At 38.6% G+C, this 16,606-nt stretch overlaps 4 protein-coding genes across 6 annotated transcripts in view; 3 read left to right on the plus strand and 1 right to left on the minus strand.

Annotated features, from left to right (window-relative positions):
* LOC129409895 (uncharacterized) overlaps nucleotides 1-7,132 on the plus strand; it is a 22,560-nt gene extending 15,428 nt beyond the window's left edge. Inside the window, exons 24-27 of the mRNA XM_055156818.1 lie at nucleotides 1,413-1,507; nucleotides 1,759-1,883; nucleotides 2,295-2,567; nucleotides 7,022-7,132. Coding sequence (XP_055012793.1) covers nucleotides 1,413-1,507; nucleotides 1,759-1,883; nucleotides 2,295-2,539 — 465 coding nt within the window. The 3' untranslated portion in view covers nucleotides 2,540-2,567; nucleotides 7,022-7,132. The remainder of the gene's footprint in view (nucleotides 1-1,412; nucleotides 1,508-1,758; nucleotides 1,884-2,294; nucleotides 2,568-7,021) is intronic.
* On the minus strand, nucleotides 2,583-5,291 carry ing2 (inhibitor of growth family, member 2). Its single transcript, XM_020936489.2, has 2 exons — nucleotides 4,993-5,291; nucleotides 2,583-3,811 (listed from the first exon to the last, which is right to left on the minus strand). Exons 1-2 carry the CDS (start codon nucleotides 5,135-5,137, stop codon nucleotides 3,108-3,110), a joined length of 849 nt encoding a protein of 282 aa, XP_020792148.1. The 5' UTR covers nucleotides 5,138-5,291; the 3' UTR covers nucleotides 2,583-3,107.
* Nucleotides 7,003-12,920, plus strand: cd68 (CD68 molecule). Of its 3 annotated transcripts, none has more exons than XM_055156106.1 (8): nucleotides 7,003-7,161; nucleotides 9,310-9,374; nucleotides 9,519-9,530; nucleotides 9,584-9,775; nucleotides 10,010-10,129; nucleotides 10,231-10,300; nucleotides 10,578-10,757; nucleotides 11,990-12,920. In XM_055156106.1, the coding sequence occupies exons 1-8, from the start codon at nucleotides 7,122-7,124 to the stop codon at nucleotides 12,127-12,129; spliced, it is 819 nt and encodes a 272-aa protein (XP_055012081.1). In that variant the 5' UTR covers nucleotides 7,003-7,121; the 3' UTR covers nucleotides 12,130-12,920. The 3 variants fall into 3 exon arrangements, with proteins under 3 accessions (XP_055012081.1, XP_055012082.1, XP_055012079.1); XM_055156107.1 differs by lacking the exon at nucleotides 9,519-9,530 and adding an exon at nucleotides 9,540-9,551; XM_055156104.1 differs by lacking the exon at nucleotides 9,519-9,530 and having other exon boundaries at nucleotides 9,310-9,515.
* A 134-nt stretch (nucleotides 12,921-13,054) lies between these two features.
* Nucleotides 13,055-16,059, plus strand: LOC110170809 (membrane-spanning 4-domains subfamily A member 4A-like). Its single transcript, XM_020936509.2, has 7 exons — nucleotides 13,055-13,433; nucleotides 14,164-14,282; nucleotides 14,352-14,462; nucleotides 14,790-14,843; nucleotides 15,372-15,533; nucleotides 15,657-15,779; nucleotides 15,913-16,059. Exons 1-7 carry the CDS (start codon nucleotides 13,427-13,429, stop codon nucleotides 15,949-15,951), a joined length of 615 nt encoding a protein of 204 aa, XP_020792168.1. The 5' UTR covers nucleotides 13,055-13,426; the 3' UTR covers nucleotides 15,952-16,059.
* The last annotated feature ends 547 nt before the right edge of the window (nucleotides 16,060-16,606 follow it).

Genomic DNA, 16,606 nt, shown 5'->3' on the forward strand with positions numbered 1-16,606 from the left:
TTTTCAAAATAAAAAACTGAGATATACCCATTTTTTGGTGATTGGTAAAGTTAAAATTGTGAAACGAGTGCGTAATTAAGGAAAATTAATATGCAGAGACCATTCATGATTAACATGAGTCAGTATAGTCACATTTTCTTTGTGTTTTTTTCATTTTTAAGCAGCTTTTTTGTATTTTATGACAATTTATGCCTTTCTTTACTGTTGGCAGGGATCAAATTGGTAAAAAATTGAGACATCTGGGGCATTTCTTGTATAAAACTGGGACGAATCACTGGTTTTGGATAAATCTGCTGGGACAGTGGACACAGGGCTCAAAACTGGGACTGTCTCAGTTACATAGGGACATCTGGTCACCCTAAGCGTGATGACACTTCAAAGTCTCAATAATTCTTTGGCAAATGTACTTTTTTTGTTAACTGATTGACCTTTTCGTGATTTCACATTATTCTAATGGCTTGAAATGCTTTCGAACATTATTTACTTTTGCTTGTTTATACTATTAAGATATTAAACTTCATGGTGTGGATAGGTCCAGTAATTAGAGATATCAACAATAAACCAGTTCAGCAACATCAAGTTCTACCACAGAATCTTGACCATAGACCAGGGGTTTCCAACCTGTAGCTCGGGAGCTGCCAGTAGCTCTCCACTCTCTTGCAAGTAGCTCGCCAAGGGATTTCTGAATTACACATATTAAATAAAACACATATATTGTTTTTCCTTTGTAACTGTATCATGTCGATGCCTAATTTAGTGCACTGATAACTGGATAATGGGTTATGTTTTATAGACATCTAACTGTACCTCATCTTCAGCTCAACGTGGCTCTTATATCTACAACATTTCTGGTGACAACTAAAATTAGTAGCTCTCTGACATTTTGTTTGTTTGTTTGTTTAAATTAGCTCACAGGAGGAAAAAGGTTGGAGACCCCAGCCATATACTGTATAAATAATCCCTAGCACAGTTTTAAATTAACACTCTAGATCAGCCCTGGATATTGTAAAGCTCCAGGGCCACATACAGCACTTTGGTTGCCTCTGACCGGCCCCGTTTAAGCTCATTTGGAATTACAAAATAAATATATTTTATCATTTTACCTCATGCATGTTCTAAAGCTGCTTTGCTTTTATTTTAGGTGTTTTTAAATGACATTTTTTGTAAGGCAGCCTCACTTTTTCATTGCTTAGTCATAACATAAACTCTTAGCAGTCTTACCAGCTTGTTAAAACAATGATATTTACTGCTTTTTATAAAGAAATTCAATTAATATTAAGCAGAATTGAGTTAAGCATAAGATTTTCTCTTTCTCGTGTGGCCCCGTGGAAAAAAAATAAAAAATTGCTCACCCCTGCTCCAGATTGTTGTGATGACGTGAAATCTGTTTAAATGTGTCTTAATGTCTGTAGGTGGATCAAGAACTGCGGGATGAAGCTGGAGTTTGTTGCGTAGCGCTCACCGATGATGCCAGAAGGGTCGTCTTTGGAGCGACAGGAAGTAACAAGTAACTCATTCTATTCTGTTCTATTTTAAATCTGCACTGCGTTAATCGTACGTCACCACAGAGACACACAAGAGCGGGTTACCACGAGTACTCTGCCTGTAAGCTCTGGCAATGTGAAACTACTAATAACAAAAAGTGTCCCCTACTAATTTAGGTTATTAGTTATGTTTTTAATACTACCTTTGTAAAGTTATAAATGTATCTTAATTTATCTTAGTAACTATTCTGTTCATTTTTTTTTTTAAATCTAGGCTTAAAGTGTGGGAGCCTTTCACTAGAAATTGTAAAAGCATTTGTGGCTATGAGGGCCTGACGATAGAAGCCTCCAGTGCACTTTACATGACTGAAAGAGGAACCAAAGCCCTGTTACTGTCAGGTATGAGCGTGATCAGCAAACATATATAAAACATTCTGGCTCTAATCTAAACTGTTTACACTGATTCAATATCTCAACAGGATCAAAATACACATAAAATGGTTACATAATAGTAATAATTAATTAATCAAGGTGAGGAGCAAAACTTCAGTTGGCCATAGTTGCTGAACTCTGGACATGTTGACAAAATTATTATTTGGCTTGTTGGCTGCCATGTGGGGAAAACACTTGTATATTAAGAAAGCACAGAATTAACATTATTGAATACCTAATGTAATTGCAACCAACCTATTAGAAATGACATGGCAAAATAACCCATGACTTAAGCAAATCTAGTCTAGTGTAGAAGACATGATACTTTTCTACAGCAGAATCTTTTTATATGTACCAATTGAAAATTTGACCCTCTAGGAAACTTGAGTCTGTGGGACGTGGAACAGGGCCACTTCCTCTCCACTCTGTCTCTGGACTCCACTGTCAGCTGTGTGAGGCCTCTCAGTAGGAGCCAGGTGAGGGTCCTGCTGGGCCTGAGCCACAGCCCGGCCCTCGTCACCGTCACTTACACCTCTGGAAGCACCCGCGCCACCCACTGGGGATCTCGAGCTGATGACCTCTTTCAAGAGTCCAGCAGCAGTGAAGAAGAGGGAACCTCTTAGCTTTCATCATCTATCTATCCAACACAGTGTGAGTCAAGCAGACTACAACTGAATAATACTTTTAATGACTATAAAAAGAAATATACACAATAGTTACAAATGAAATCAAAGTCCACAGACATGACATCCTATTCCAGTGTCAATCAACTGAATTAAATATCCCATTTATTGTAAACATACTGTACGTGTTAGAGATATTGTCTATAGAGTCATTATAGAAAGGCAGCAGACATCAATCTTAAATATTGGAACTCTTCTGAGGTCTGTAATAAAGGAGTATATGTGCTTGAGAACTGAAGGAATTGAGAAGTTATTATAAATCATGAGTTGAAAATCATTCAAACTTTCTTTGTCCAACATGAATAAAGTCTTGAAAAAAGAAACCAATTCTAAATGAACAGCTTGATGATTGTTAGATCAGCTTCTTGTGCAGATGGAACCTCAGCCTTGCAGATGAAGATATGCAGTGTTCCCAGAGTGTCCTTGATTAAGCGCTGCTAGTAATGGAGCGGATTGTGCTGTTGCAACAAGTCAACTGCTGTTAACCAAATGTTCACAAAGAGTGGTACTACCTGGAGCGACGGTCTTTTCTGTTTTTGTCTAAGCTTTTGTCCATGGTCTTTTCATTGTCTCCTCTGCATTTGGGGCAGTACCACTTGCCTTTGGGTTTGTATGTTAGCCCCACACATGAGAAGTGAAACCATTCAATGGGACACTGGTCATTATCACAGCCAATCATCTCGCCGTAGGACACCTGCTCACAGAGACAGTAGGTAGGCTCATTGGGATCAATGGCGAAGTCTACTGGGGAAGTGTCGCGCTCCTGTTTGGCCTTGCGCTTCTTCTTCTTGGCAGACTTGGACTTCTTCTCTCTTGGAGGAGGGATGGGCAGCTCCTCCACTGGGTCGTCTACCAGAGAGCCATTGGCTGAGGGGTGGCTGGAGTCCCGGCTCTCGCTGTTCCTCTGTCTGCGTGGGCGGCGGGCTGAGCTGCGTTCAGGGGCTGGGGACTCCTGGACACTGGAGCGTCTCTCTACTGAGACCCTCTCTGCTTCATTACCAGGGTCCTGCAGACACAGGGAGTGAGAGTCCATCTGGCGGGAGCGGTTTTCTACCAGCTCAGTCATCTGGGTCACCACATGAATCTTGTCATCTCCCAGCTCCTGGCTGAGGATGAGGGCGCGCTGCAGTTGGATCTGCAGGCGTTTCCTCTGTGCCACATCCTGCTCCTCTTTGTATTTCTCAAATACTTCATCCACCTCTTTCAGCACCTCTGCAAAACAAAACAGACTTTCAATACAACATTCATACAGAAGAATTGCCTTCTTTAATCAGGGAAATTATTTCACTTAATGCCAGGTGTGACCAAACTGATTTTAACCCTGTTTTAAATAAAACTGTAATATTGGAACACTCTGTTTTTACGACGAGGGGAACGCTGCAGGAAGTGACGTGGGTCAGCTGTTGTTGGGGGTGCCAGTCTGAGGAGGTCCCTCTCAGCAGAGGAGCTGTCCGGTGTTCTGCGCTTCACTGTTCCAGCGACGGGGCAATATCGCATTAATAAACTGAAAAGACGTTTTTCTATGGAAAAACCTGAAACCTAAAGCAGTGTTAATGTCATGGAGGATTACACCGCGTGAAAAGGCCGTGTTTTTACTGTAGCCAATTCAGAATGGCTCACGGTCACGGATTGTACAGAGCCTTTCTGTGGGCTGCAGGAGGTTTTTGTTGCAATGATTGACACCGTTTAGCAGGATATTATTCTTGCTTGGATTATTCTAGGATTCTTGGATAGTTTCTGCAGGCTAATCGTAGCGGTCTTCGCAATTCGACAAAAGATAGGCTAGCCTAGTTAGTTTACAAACTGCATCAGCTTTAAAGCTCCAAAACCATTCTACATAAACCTGATCAAGCAACATCGAACACGACACGGGCCATTTTTCCCTGTTTAAAGATTGGATTAGATTGAACCCACTAGTTTCCCCCATCAGCAATTGCACGTACGCGAACAAAACGCACAGGTTTAAACGGTTTTTCGAGAAGTTAAAGGCAGCCTTTTGCCTGGCACAATCACGTTGCCTTGTAAGCTTTGTAAGGCGTTCGTAGACACTGGACAATAAGTAAAATGTGTGTGTCATACAGAGTCAAAGTATGATTTGGTGTGAAACTCCATTTTGGCACGAGCGAAACGAATTAGTGACCAACACAGAAAGCGCCGTGTGTGAGACAGGCGCGCGGTTTAGACCATTTTACACGAGACGTAAACAGAATCGACTGCATTTGGACAGGCATAGTTGTGTGCTTTCATTAAAGGCTACGAAAAAGACGCTAGCTTTTTGCAAAATGGGAACACACAACTGGCGGTGGCTACTCCAAACACACCCAGCGAGAGACGTCCGTGTAGCAGACTCACAACCCTATGAGATGAACAAAGTCACAACAGTAGCACGTTACCTTGATACTTTGCATCGATTTCTCGAAGCAATGAAACATTTCTTTGTATGTCCAAAGGCAGGGACTCCACACATTCCAGATAATCCTCCACATAGTTGACCAGTTGTTGCGACTTGTCGGCATTTTGAAATTGGTGGCCTAACATGGTTCCGACGATACATAGAGGACCTCAAAACAAGATATGCAAAAGGTACAAAAAAATAAGCTGCAGAATGAAATGCCTGGCGACTTTGCAGCTTGTAGGGCAGTTCCAGGCAGCAGTTCACTTCAAACAAAACTCAGGCCACTGCGCATGCGGGAGTATTTTCCTTTTATGGAAGTGCACAGTTTCCTCTCTTGTGTCGTCACTAGAGGCGGACCCATGGGTGGGCCTGGGGCTCTGGGAGCTGTGTGATTGGGATGGTGGAGACGTGGGCAGGACTTACACAGACTTTTCCCGGGAAATGAAGACGATAGAAGAATTTGCTGTAGTTTTAGATTTGACTGCCAAATGAAGCCCAATCAGCAAATGATACAGACTACATTTATCAGATATCACAGGTTTATATTCTATTTACACAGCCAAATGGCAAATATATGTCATTTCATCATAAGCCCAATGTCTATTAGCTGGATGGATTGACTTCCTCCTGAAATGAGTTTCGAAATTAAATGAATGTTTTGTTTTGGTTTTATTATGATAGCCAATACGTTTTTTCACATGTTGTAAACAGGGTTCCCACGGTCATGGAAATCCTCTAAAAGTCATGGAAATCGAAAATGTCATTTTCCAGGCTTGGAGAAGTCGTGGAATTTTGTAAATTCAATGAAAGTTTTGGAAAAGTCATGGAATTTTAGTATCTCTTTCACGCAACTACAGCGTTCTGTTAAGTTCTCATGAGGCTATTATGGTTATTTCTGAATGTATGCACCTTTTGTTTAAAAGAGACGACAATAAATGCACTGAGTGTTTTGAATGTTAAAAAACTATAATACTAAACCATAAGATGAGCTGAGAGAGTTAACATTTCATATTTAGCCCTAAAAGTCTGATCAATTCTACACATGTAGGTGCCGTAAAGTCATGGAAAATTCACTTTAGGTCATGGAAAAGTTTTGAAATTTTGTCAGTGAAAAAGAGTGGAAACTCTGCGTTCACATATTGATATTTTGATATTATAAAATGAAAAATTCTACATTAACTTTGGCCTAAGCTTTCACTTTCTCTGTTTCCAAACTGTCTAAATAGCCCATCTATTAATTTAAGCCTCTATATTTTGGACAAATGCCTAGATAGTTAAGACACTGAAAAACATGGCACTACAAGCCTGCACGTGTTTGTGATACCATTTGCAATGAAGCACTAGGTGGGAGTGTTGACCATAAAGTTAGGTAGATTACAATAGACTAGCAATTTTAAAGACAATAGCCGAGGCCTACTGAATATGAACTTTATTAACCTACATATGCCGAAAAATGCTCAGAAAGTAATTTGTCAGATTTGTTAGTCACAAAATTGTTTGACTGTAGTTGTTATACTTTTGTAGATAACAACTTAATAAAAAAAATAGCCTATACTTTAGTAGTCAAACTTGGAGGCACTCTAAGTGTACACCTGGCAGGTAAATAACCACCTGTCTTATTTTATACGCTTTTATTATGTTGTGCATTGACAAACTACTTTCAAGTCGCATATAACCTTTATCTTACCTTCCAGACCACATTTTGCTCTTTGGTTTCGTTTCTTGTGTTACGCGTCACGGCCTGTTAATGCAGGACTTAAACCCACCACTTCCGCATGATTGTCTGATTCTTCAACAATAATAGTTTCCTTTGTCAATTTCATGTTACCTTTTCACACTTTTTGAGGTCCCTTTTTGCAGTTGATAAGTTATTTTTTACACAATAGTAAAAATGTGATAGTTACCGTCAGTTTGCGTTGTTTATTTTATTTGTAGTTTGTGATAAAGAGCAAGTGGTTTTATTTTGATGGGCAGTGCAGGTGGTTCTTGGTGCGCTCGCTGAACTTGACACTGTTGTGGGTTTATAGGTGAGGAGTGCTCCTTCACGTTCACACGCAGTTGAAGCTGATCTCAGTGCGTCTCTGAGTTCTGGTCCCCTGTGAAACAAATATTTACACCTGCGCAAATATGAAGACTACCACCGTGCTACTCCTCTTGAGCCTCTGCGGTAAGAAACACAACATCTAGACTATTAAAATAACAGTATCCTAGTTTTTTTGTTGTTTTTGTTTTGCATTAACTAATACAATGCGTCTACTGATGAAAACGCATCAATTTATGCATAAACCACAATACCCTAATCCAACTATTAAAGTTTCTGCTAAAAAATAACCAATAACAATATGAGAATTTAATTTGCGTGTGTAAATCAGTCCTTAGTCAGGCATATCGGACTTCCCAGAAACTTCCTGGATTCTTTTGAGGAAGAGAAAATGTCCGCACTTTCACAAGAGAGTCACAAATCTATTTCAGATATGTTTTGTTTATGATGTTTATATTTTTGCTTTGTTAATATGGGGTACGGCAATTAAATTAACTGTACTCTTTGGTTGAATTACAAAACATTTTAACCATTTAGGTAGACTTTGTTTTGGTGTCTGCCAGTTGACAACACAATAAAACCGAGTTAAGTCAACAATAGCTCTGATTAGATATGAGGCTTTACTGTTTGTGAGCCTCTAAAGCAGAGACAACGAGCGCAAAGAGCAACTTTGCAATGGAAAAAGTTTTGGATTTTAACCTAGTTATGGTTCAAGGTGAGCACTAATCTGTGACAATCTTGCTCTTGTTCAGACAACACAGCAGTCATGTGATTGACTGGCAGGTTCACCTGGTTTTCCTACCTTGCACAGTCACATGTTATAAAAATATATTCTAAACAATACATGTCAGTCATATTTCCTGGTACTCATACAAGCCATAACCAGTACTTCAACTGTTTATACATTTTTATCATACCCGAGAGCATTAAAATATATTACACTATTTTATGATCTATGTTTTAATGTTACTTGCTCATCATAAACAAACCTGAAGTTGTGTTTTGTTTCATTCACACGTGTTTAACAGACAAACCTTTGCATATTTAGACTGACTTCCGTTCCACCACTTGATGTCATGTGATAATACAGGAAGTGCTCCACTGTGTTTTTACTTCCTACACCTTCACTAGAAACAATTTGGATAATTTCAGATCAGGAATTGCCAATATCTACTAAACAAATGGTACACAGCAAAATGTGGAGTGTTATAATTGACTCTCACAGAATCAACTTTAAAATGTTCTCAGAGTTTATATGAGTCCAATCTGTTCTAGAGTTAATTTAACATTTTTGGAAATGTTAATTAAGTAACACTGGACCAAAGTTCCTGTTTAACCCCGAAATCCAGAGTTATTTTAATGTTTTGAGAGTAAACAGATAATGCTTTGTACAGTTCCTGATTTAGCTAAACAATGCACAGAGGTGTTTTATTTTATTTATACTTTTAGTTAATTTAAGATGAAATTATGAACAAAACTGGTTCAAACTGGTCTTCTCTCACAAGATTTTGAAGTGGTGAATGGGAGGAGCCAAATTAACACCAAGAAAAGTTGAAGTAACACTAAGAGAAGTTGAATTAACACTAGAGGAAGTTGAATTAACCTCAACTACATCAACTCCGGCAAATAACCCCAACTTGAACCCACATTTAACTTTCAAATAGTTAAAATAACACTTTTGGTGTTAAAAACAACTCTGAAATATTTTACCCTAAAATTTTAACCCTCCAGTTTTTGCTGTGTAGACATTAACTTGAAAACCGCCATTGGCTATTTAGACAGATTAATAATAAATAGTTACTCAAATGTGTGAATGAAACAAAACACAACTCCAGGCTTGTTTTTGGTGAGGTAGCATTATTATAACAGGGCTTAAATCTCACAAGATTCAATTTTGTGTACCATATGAAAAGGCATTTTAAAGGTCCACACTATGATTTTTTTCCACATTCAACTTGTAACCCAAATTCAGAGCCAAGATGAACACAATTTCTGTATTTTGTGGTAAAAATGTGTTCCCAAAAATGGTGTTTGAAACTAAAAAATCAAAATTTTTGCTTTGTGATAATTATGTTTTTAAGAAGACTCCTGCACGCTCTTAGTCTTGATTAACATGTATAAGTAAATCGTTTTAGACAGTGTGCGGGAGTCTTCTTAAAAACGTTTGCCTCTCCTCCAACACATCCTGTCGCCCAGTCAGGTGTGCAGAGTCAACACGGGAACGTTAATTATAGTTATGACCGTATTATTAGATTATGTGTATTTTTATTACAGCATTGGCGCTGGCAAGATCGAAACCTTCTGGTACCGTGGTTCCAGCTCAACAAAGCCCCCAGCCGACAGACAAACCCACCACCACCACGACAGACAAACCCACCACCCCACGACAACCAAATCCACCACCACAACGACAACCAACCACCACAACAACCAAATCCACCACCACCACGACAACCAAATCCACCACGACAACCAAACCCACCACAACCAAACCCACCACCACAACAACCAAACCCACCACCACAACCAAACCCACCACCACAACCAAACCACCACAACAACCAAATCCACCACAACCACAGCCAAGACCACCACAGCATCAACCACAACCTTACCACCCACCACCACCCAGCCCCCAAAGGTCACCAACAGCACTGTGGGTAACTACACCTTGGACAACGGCAAACATCGCTGCCTCATGGCTCAGATGGAGCTCAGGATCCGACTGGCTTCCAAAGAGGCAAGTTACCCCACATTTGACCAGTGTTATTAAATATTTATTTCCTTATTGCACCTTGTAATAACAAATGCAAAGCTCCGGTGGCTTGATTAGAATTTTACAGTCCTGACCTATAAATGAGTAATCAGGTTGCAAACTAGAACAACAAAGAAGGCTGTTTATGAACAATTACATACTCATTTACAAAGTAGATGAATATTTAAGAGGTGTCTTGTCTCTCTGTCTTTCTCATAGGCCAATGGGACGTTCCTCCTGCTCCCAAATATGACCCGTACAGCAGGGGACTGTAATGACAACCACGCCACTCTAAAACTGATTTCTAAGGAACTGAACATAACTTTCTCCTACTTAAAGGTAAGGTTCTTTTGCGACGTAAACATGGTCATAATGAGCAGTGGATGTGGGTTTTAGAAGCCAATAATCGACCATTTATTATATATTTTTTCCAACTTTAGAATGCCACCGCGAAGATGGCCTTTGTGGACAAGCTGGCTTTCAATCTGACCTATGACTTTAGCAAAAAAAGTAAGCAACATTTTATTTTAATTAAAGGGTAAAGTTATTGAATGTAAAAGGTTTTAATTAGGTCAGTGACTAGACTGGTCTTTCAAAAACATGTCACATCGAGGACAATCATACTTCCTTGTTTGGGTGAGCTATGTAGTTCAATGTTACTGTAAAGCCTACCATGTGATGCCAGGAAGAGTAAAAGCTATGCGGTAGAACTAGTTTGTCTCCATAACTGGTGATTTTGTTTTCGTGAGTGGCTCTTGTTAAATTTCTTTGTTTGCTTTTACTCTAGGCAATGCAGTCCAAACCTACAGCGTGACCAACCAGTCCATTCAGGTCTTTGAGGCCAAGCTCGGAAAGTCGTACTCGTGCAGAAAGGAGTCTCTTTACATGGGCCAAGGACTCTACCTCGACATTAATCACGATCGGATGCAGGCTTTCAATTTCACCAATAGCAACGAGTTCGGCACAAGTAAGTTCATTAATGGAAATAGCACATCGTCACGTCTAATGAGTATTACAAATGAAACTGTGGGTGTAGATCAGGGAGGGAAACAGAGCTGTAAGCGTGTCCACCACAGCTATCATTCCCGAAAGCATGTGGCTCAATCAGGTTTTGACTGACAGCAGTGACTCGTGACATCTCATGACTTAATCTGCTGTGCTGATGACAAAGCTTTTTTATGAAGAAGTGAAAATAGAAATAGAAATAGAATCTTATTTCTAAATTCTACTTTATGTTTCTATTTATTTATTTAAGTTCTCATCATCACACCAGTGTAACAGTTTGTGAACTTTTTAAAGCCGTGTTATCTCAACTAAAACATTTTTGTGTTTTGTTTCATTCACACATGTTTGAGTAGCACTTTATTATTAGTCTGTCTACATCTCCAAAGCTCAAAATGCCCTGTTCCACTTTGATGTCACGTAAATGTCATGTAGTTTTCAAGTCAACAGATTACTTTTACCTTTAGTTCAGTAGAGATTGGAAATTCCAGGTGTGTGGAGCACTTCCTGTATTTCCACCTGACATCACAATAAGGAAAAAAGTGTTTTCTGTTTAAGAGAAGAACTAAATGTGCAGGGTTTGTGTGTTAAATGTGTGTGACTGAAACAAAGCCCAACTCCAGATGTGTTTGTGATGAGGAAACATTGTAAGATAGATCGGAAAATATCGTAAAATTGGTCCTTTAATGCTTTCTTTCAATTGTGACACCAAATTTTGATGAGAGATACAAGTAAACTCAACCATTTCAAAGCCCACCAAGGTTATTTAAGAAAGTGCACCATTATTTTTTCCCAAAAAACTTTAAAAGAAATTCTAATATTAAGAATTTAAAGGCACTACAGAGGCTAATCTGCAATGTGGTAACTAATGTCCATAATGCACTTGTTTTCAGTCCAGCTTCAACAGTTTCAGGAACAAATTTACATACAATTATAGCTCTTGTTCTCTTTAATTAAATGCAAATAAAATATGTTCCTTTTTTTTGTTGTTGTTGTAAGTCTATTGGAAATATTAATGAGAAATTCACATATGCAGCCCTAATTGACTGTAGTGTTCCCCATAGTTGTATAAGCTGTTCCGTTGTGGAGCTTCCTGTAAATCAAAAGCTTGAAGACCACTTATCACTTCTCACAGTGTCTTTATATTTGCTTAGCAGGAAATATAAAATGACACTTTCTATTTTCTGTGTTTTCTAGCTGACCCATGCCCAGCTGACCAAAACAACTACCGCGTGGCTATAGCTGTGGGGATAACTCTACTAGTGCTGATCGTGGTCGTGGTCATTGCTTACCTTTTGGCCAGGAAGAAGAGAACTGACGGATACCAGTCCCTTTAAGAGGGGTCAACAGAAGGCACCTGAACCCAGGACCTGTGAGACTGTTACCTCTCGGGGCTCTAAGATAGATATGTAAATGTGAGGTGGAATATTTGTGTTTCTTGCCTCATTTGGGATTTCCTTTTTTATTCTTTCAGTGTTTTTAAAAGGGAACAATGCCAACTAAATGCAAAGGGATAATTCTTTAAACCTAATCATACAGGAACATAAAAGGAATTTGATTTCTTTTTTTACTTTTTATATTGACACATCCTCATATTGATAATTGTGCTTTATCTTACTCACGCTTCAAAGAGCAATTAAGTGTAGGAATTTTACATTTTAATGTCAAAATAAGGGAATACATTTTAAAGATACATGTAAGAAATAAATTTAAAGGATTTTGTCAGGGTAATAATAGAAATGCACTGATTTTGTTACTATAATACTGACTTTAAACTTCTGCTAGTATGCATACATGAATATAGAATATTGTTAATAATATTGTTAATAATATTGTTTGGCTACTTGCGGCTTGCACTTGAAATTGTGAACTGACTTTCTTTTCACACGATGTAGAAAATATGCCCCTCTGACTATTTCTGATTGCACAGATATTTCTCAGGAAATTTTAACCACTCTGGTACAATGTTGAAATGCATTAGAAGTTAAACATGAGGGATATGACTTAATTTATGTCCAGTAGGTGTCACCAGAACATACACTATCCTTATGGAAGTAGAGGAGTGTGTTGCGCTGAAAATTGCATTATTTTCCCTGTGGCTCAAATAAACGTGTTTCCCAATGTCTAACCTCAGGAGTCTTGTCTTTGTTGATACATTTTACACTGTTATTATTGCATCTATTCTAATAGGCTTCCTGTGTTTTTATCATTAAAAATATATATCGACAAACATACGGTCAGCAGGCTCGCCTCTCTACAGATCTGACCTGCTACTTGGCCTAGGGCCTATTTGTCTCCATGGAGATAAATATTTAGGACAAGCCATAACACAGCCATAACACATCCACACATCACTTTTCTGGAGTCCAGAAAAGTGATTCTTCCATTACAGTTACTTAATAAAATTATTTTTCATCCGAGGTAAGGGTTAAGAGGATCCTGGTGGGACTCGGGTTGCACCATAGACTCGATGTGTCGCACACAGGGCGTGAGCATAGAGTTAAGCACAGCACAGGCATCAGACAGTTGACTGTCAAAGTGTTGCTCAACTGGACTGAGCGAGAAATCACGGGACACGGAGTGTATCTATCTTCTATGACATCGGCTGACTGACGCACTGCGTGCACATCCACTATGGCAGGTAAACACTAACAGGCCAAGGCCTACAAGACAAAAGAAGAGCTGTTTTTGGAGCACACGGCGCGCTTTTGGAGCACACTGCGCATGACCACATCTGGATGTAATCAAATCCAGTCCTTTACACAGACTCTTTTCATGCGCACGGATGATTCTGTCTTTTAGTCTGAATGTTTAAATGTTTTGTTTCCGGATTCTATAAAGGAGTTATTTTTAGTTTTCTCAGTCTTGTAGGAGTTCCATGAATTCGAGTTCATCATATTTTGCACTTATAACTAACAACTAACTACTAACTAACAAGTCTGACATTTAATTTTCAGAGTTTTAACTTTGAATTAAAATTGTCGGGGCACAATCCATGTCCATATATACTGTATGTCCATACAGAACTGTGATTCAGTCTACCTCACAGCCGCAGTGTTACTCCTTATATTTAGTCTATTATTTACTCAAAAATATATAGATTTTTAACATCATCAGTTACACTTTTGCTTGAAGAGGCAAAAAATTAAAAGCATCGCAGCAAGTCCAGAGGAGACTTTATAGATGTAGGGCAAGAACACTGAACTTGGGGTTGAATTATAACCAAAGTTGAGGCCATATTTATGTGATTGGAATAAGTGTTCATTGTAGAAGTTAAACTAACATCCATAATAACTAAAACCAGTCTGCCAGTTCAGGCTTGTCGGGAATCTTATTAAAAAAATAATCATGAGTTTATGATCTGTTTTTAGAGGCAGCGATTGTAGAAGCTGAGCCTGCATCGTCCAACAGTCCACTGGTGTCCTTATCCTTCCAGAAGAATGCACAGAGGAAGCTCAAGTTTCTGGAGGGAGAGCCTAAAGCACTGGGGGTGATCAGTCTTTACATTGTTGTCCACTCTCCTGTTGATCATATTAACAATGAAATCTCCAATATCTAGATCACCCAAATATGTCTGAGCATATTCCAGAGCAGTTGTATGGCCTCGATTATTGCCAATGGTGTGAGCAGAAGTGAAACTTTTCTGTTTTTTATCATTTCATCCATATTGGTAAGTAATATAAGCCCCTCATTATGACTACAGTATCAGACAACTGCAGATCTTTCTTGTTAGCGTAAAGTTTACTTGATTCACAAGTAGCTCCAGAGGTGGGTAGTACTCAGTAAATTTGCTCATTTACTGGAGTAACTTTTGAAAGAAATAGCACTTCTCACTGAACTTTTACTTAATTTTTGGAAATGTATTTATTTACTCATTTCATTTCTAAGACCACTACTTTGTACTCTGCTTGCTTGAGTAATATTGTTTGAGTGCAATTTCTGGCTAGACTACCCACCTCTGAGTATTCCTGTTCTAAATGATGGCTTCACTCTGCAGATTTTCATTGCAGGAAGTGTAGCTGTTGCATCTAAAAACCTGCACCTACCAACGGTAGGTACTAAAAATACACCCACTTGGTCAATGTGTGAATGAAGTGAATGTGGTGTGATAGACTTAACGCCAAAGCCAACTTGTATTTGTATTCCCTTTTTCATTTTGTAATATTATTAATATTTAAACTTTCAAATAGCATGGTGTTTCTATTTTGTTAATTGTAATGTATGTAATGTTATTTCCTAATCAAAAACAAAGCTGGAGTTACAAGGGTTACTCAAACGTGTGAAACAAAACACAACTCCAGCTTTGTTTCTGATGAAGTAATAATATTCTAACATGACTTAAAACTTACGAAAGTTAAATTTACATAACATAGAACCTTTAAAATGGGCAAAATGTTTGTAATAATGTAATAAAACTATTTAAAAATGGTTACATGGCACAAATTAAAACAACAGACTAAACATTGGAGCATTTCCCATACTCAATAATAACCAGCTTTAAATAGCAGATTTAAACATCATATGGTATAGGACAACTCCACATTTTCCAAAATAATAATGAGTTGTATTTGGATTTCAGCTCAAGGCCTGTGTGGGAATGGAGATTGTCGCCACTACAGCATCTCTATTCAACCTGGTCCTCGCACTGGCCACAATGGAAGAGTTTTACTGCTTACACTTAGACTCGTTCGACAACTCCACATTTTCCGAGGAGATGGGAGCATACTGCAGAAAGATTGATGCAAGTGTTTGTCACTAAAAACTAAAATAAAGCTAAACCTTATGACAGTATGGGATCTTGTTTTGTTGTTACTTTTTACATCTTCACATTTTATTTTCACTGGTTCTGTCTGTTCACTCACAGGCTGCCCATTTGCACTTGTTTACGGAGTTGGTGATCCTCCAGGTGACTCTCTTGTCCATCTCTGTCACTCTGGCGATCTATGCCTGTAAGGTGGTCAACTGCTGCTCTCCGGCTGCAAAAGTGGTACATAAACACACATACCGTACATACAAAAGCATTTTACAACAAACTGGTACACAAACGTCTAGATTCAATTCTTAATAATAAGGATCAATAATGACTCATTTTACAGCCCAATATATTTTGTTGTTTACAGCCGGTGATAACAATACAAGCCTCTCCAGCTCAAGGGTGAAAAGGAGGGATGATCTCAAACATGTTACCAGCGCAGTATTTGACTATGTAATGAGTATCCAATTGTTGTATTACTATATAGATATTTTCAATAAACTGTATAAATATGTTTCTATAGTACTGTTCAGTGAGATATTAAGGGTGTGCAAACGTATTTGGGACATACACAACACAAAGGTGAGGTCGTCTGTTCTTATAAGAATGAGTTATTTTGTTTCACATGATAGTGCAGTGAATAAATCAAACGGAGCATTTACCATAGCTTTAACTGACTCCACAAATGTATTGAGGGTTACAAACTCACTCAAGTCATGTCTGAACAAACATTTGTGATTGGGGTTAGGATCCTATTGGACTAGAATGTTCTTATAGATGCAGAATACAGAAATACCATCATAATTTGAGCCAGTTCAGCAGGAAGCCTTATAGGTGCAGTAAAATAGGTCCAAGGGCAGCATTCGGCCCCTACACCACAGTTTTGACACCACAAACAAACTAATGAAGAATAAACTTTTTTTTTTGTAACTAAGTTTCTGTGCCATTTTGTATATTGGGGGGCATATATATGGACATTGTCATGCTCAGAATTGGGTGTTTGCACAAACACAATACAAGTATGTAGGCCTGCTCTTTATTCATTTAAAAAAAATTTTTTT

Source organism: Boleophthalmus pectinirostris, unplaced genomic scaffold (genome assembly GCF_026225935.1).
Source record: "Boleophthalmus pectinirostris isolate CB_2022bp ecotype Guang Dong unplaced genomic scaffold, ASM2622593v1 HiC_scaffold_20, whole genome shotgun sequence".
Taxonomy (NCBI): domain Eukaryota; kingdom Metazoa; phylum Chordata; class Actinopteri; order Gobiiformes; family Gobiidae; genus Boleophthalmus; species Boleophthalmus pectinirostris.

Excerpts from the sequence above, each read along its gene's own strand:
- LOC110170809 (XM_020936509.2), top strand. Across the intron at positions 14,844-15,371 it reads AAAACCTGCACCTACCAACG|CTCAAGGCCTGTGTGGGAAT; the intron begins GTAGGTACTAAA and ends TTTGGATTTCAG. Across the intron at positions 15,780-15,912 it reads GCTCTCCGGCTGCAAAAGTG|CCGGTGATAACAATACAAGC; the intron begins GTACATAAACAC and ends TGTTGTTTACAG.
- cd68 (XM_055156104.1), top strand. The coding sequence starts at position 7,122 with ATGAAGACTACCACCGTGCTACTCCTCTTGAGCCTCTGCG. Across the intron at positions 10,130-10,230 it reads TAACTTTCTCCTACTTAAAG|AATGCCACCGCGAAGATGGC; the intron begins GTAAGGTTCTTT and ends TTCCAACTTTAG. Across the intron at positions 10,301-10,577 it reads CTATGACTTTAGCAAAAAAA|GCAATGCAGTCCAAACCTAC; the intron begins GTAAGCAACATT and ends CTTTTACTCTAG.
- ing2 (XM_020936489.2), bottom strand. The coding sequence starts at position 5,137 with ATGTTAGGCCACCAATTTCAAAATGCCGACAAGTCGCAACAACTGGTC. Across the intron at positions 3,812-4,992 it reads AATCGATGCAAAGTATCAAG|AGGTGCTGAAAGAGGTGGAT; the intron begins GTAACGTGCTAC and ends TTTGTTTTGCAG.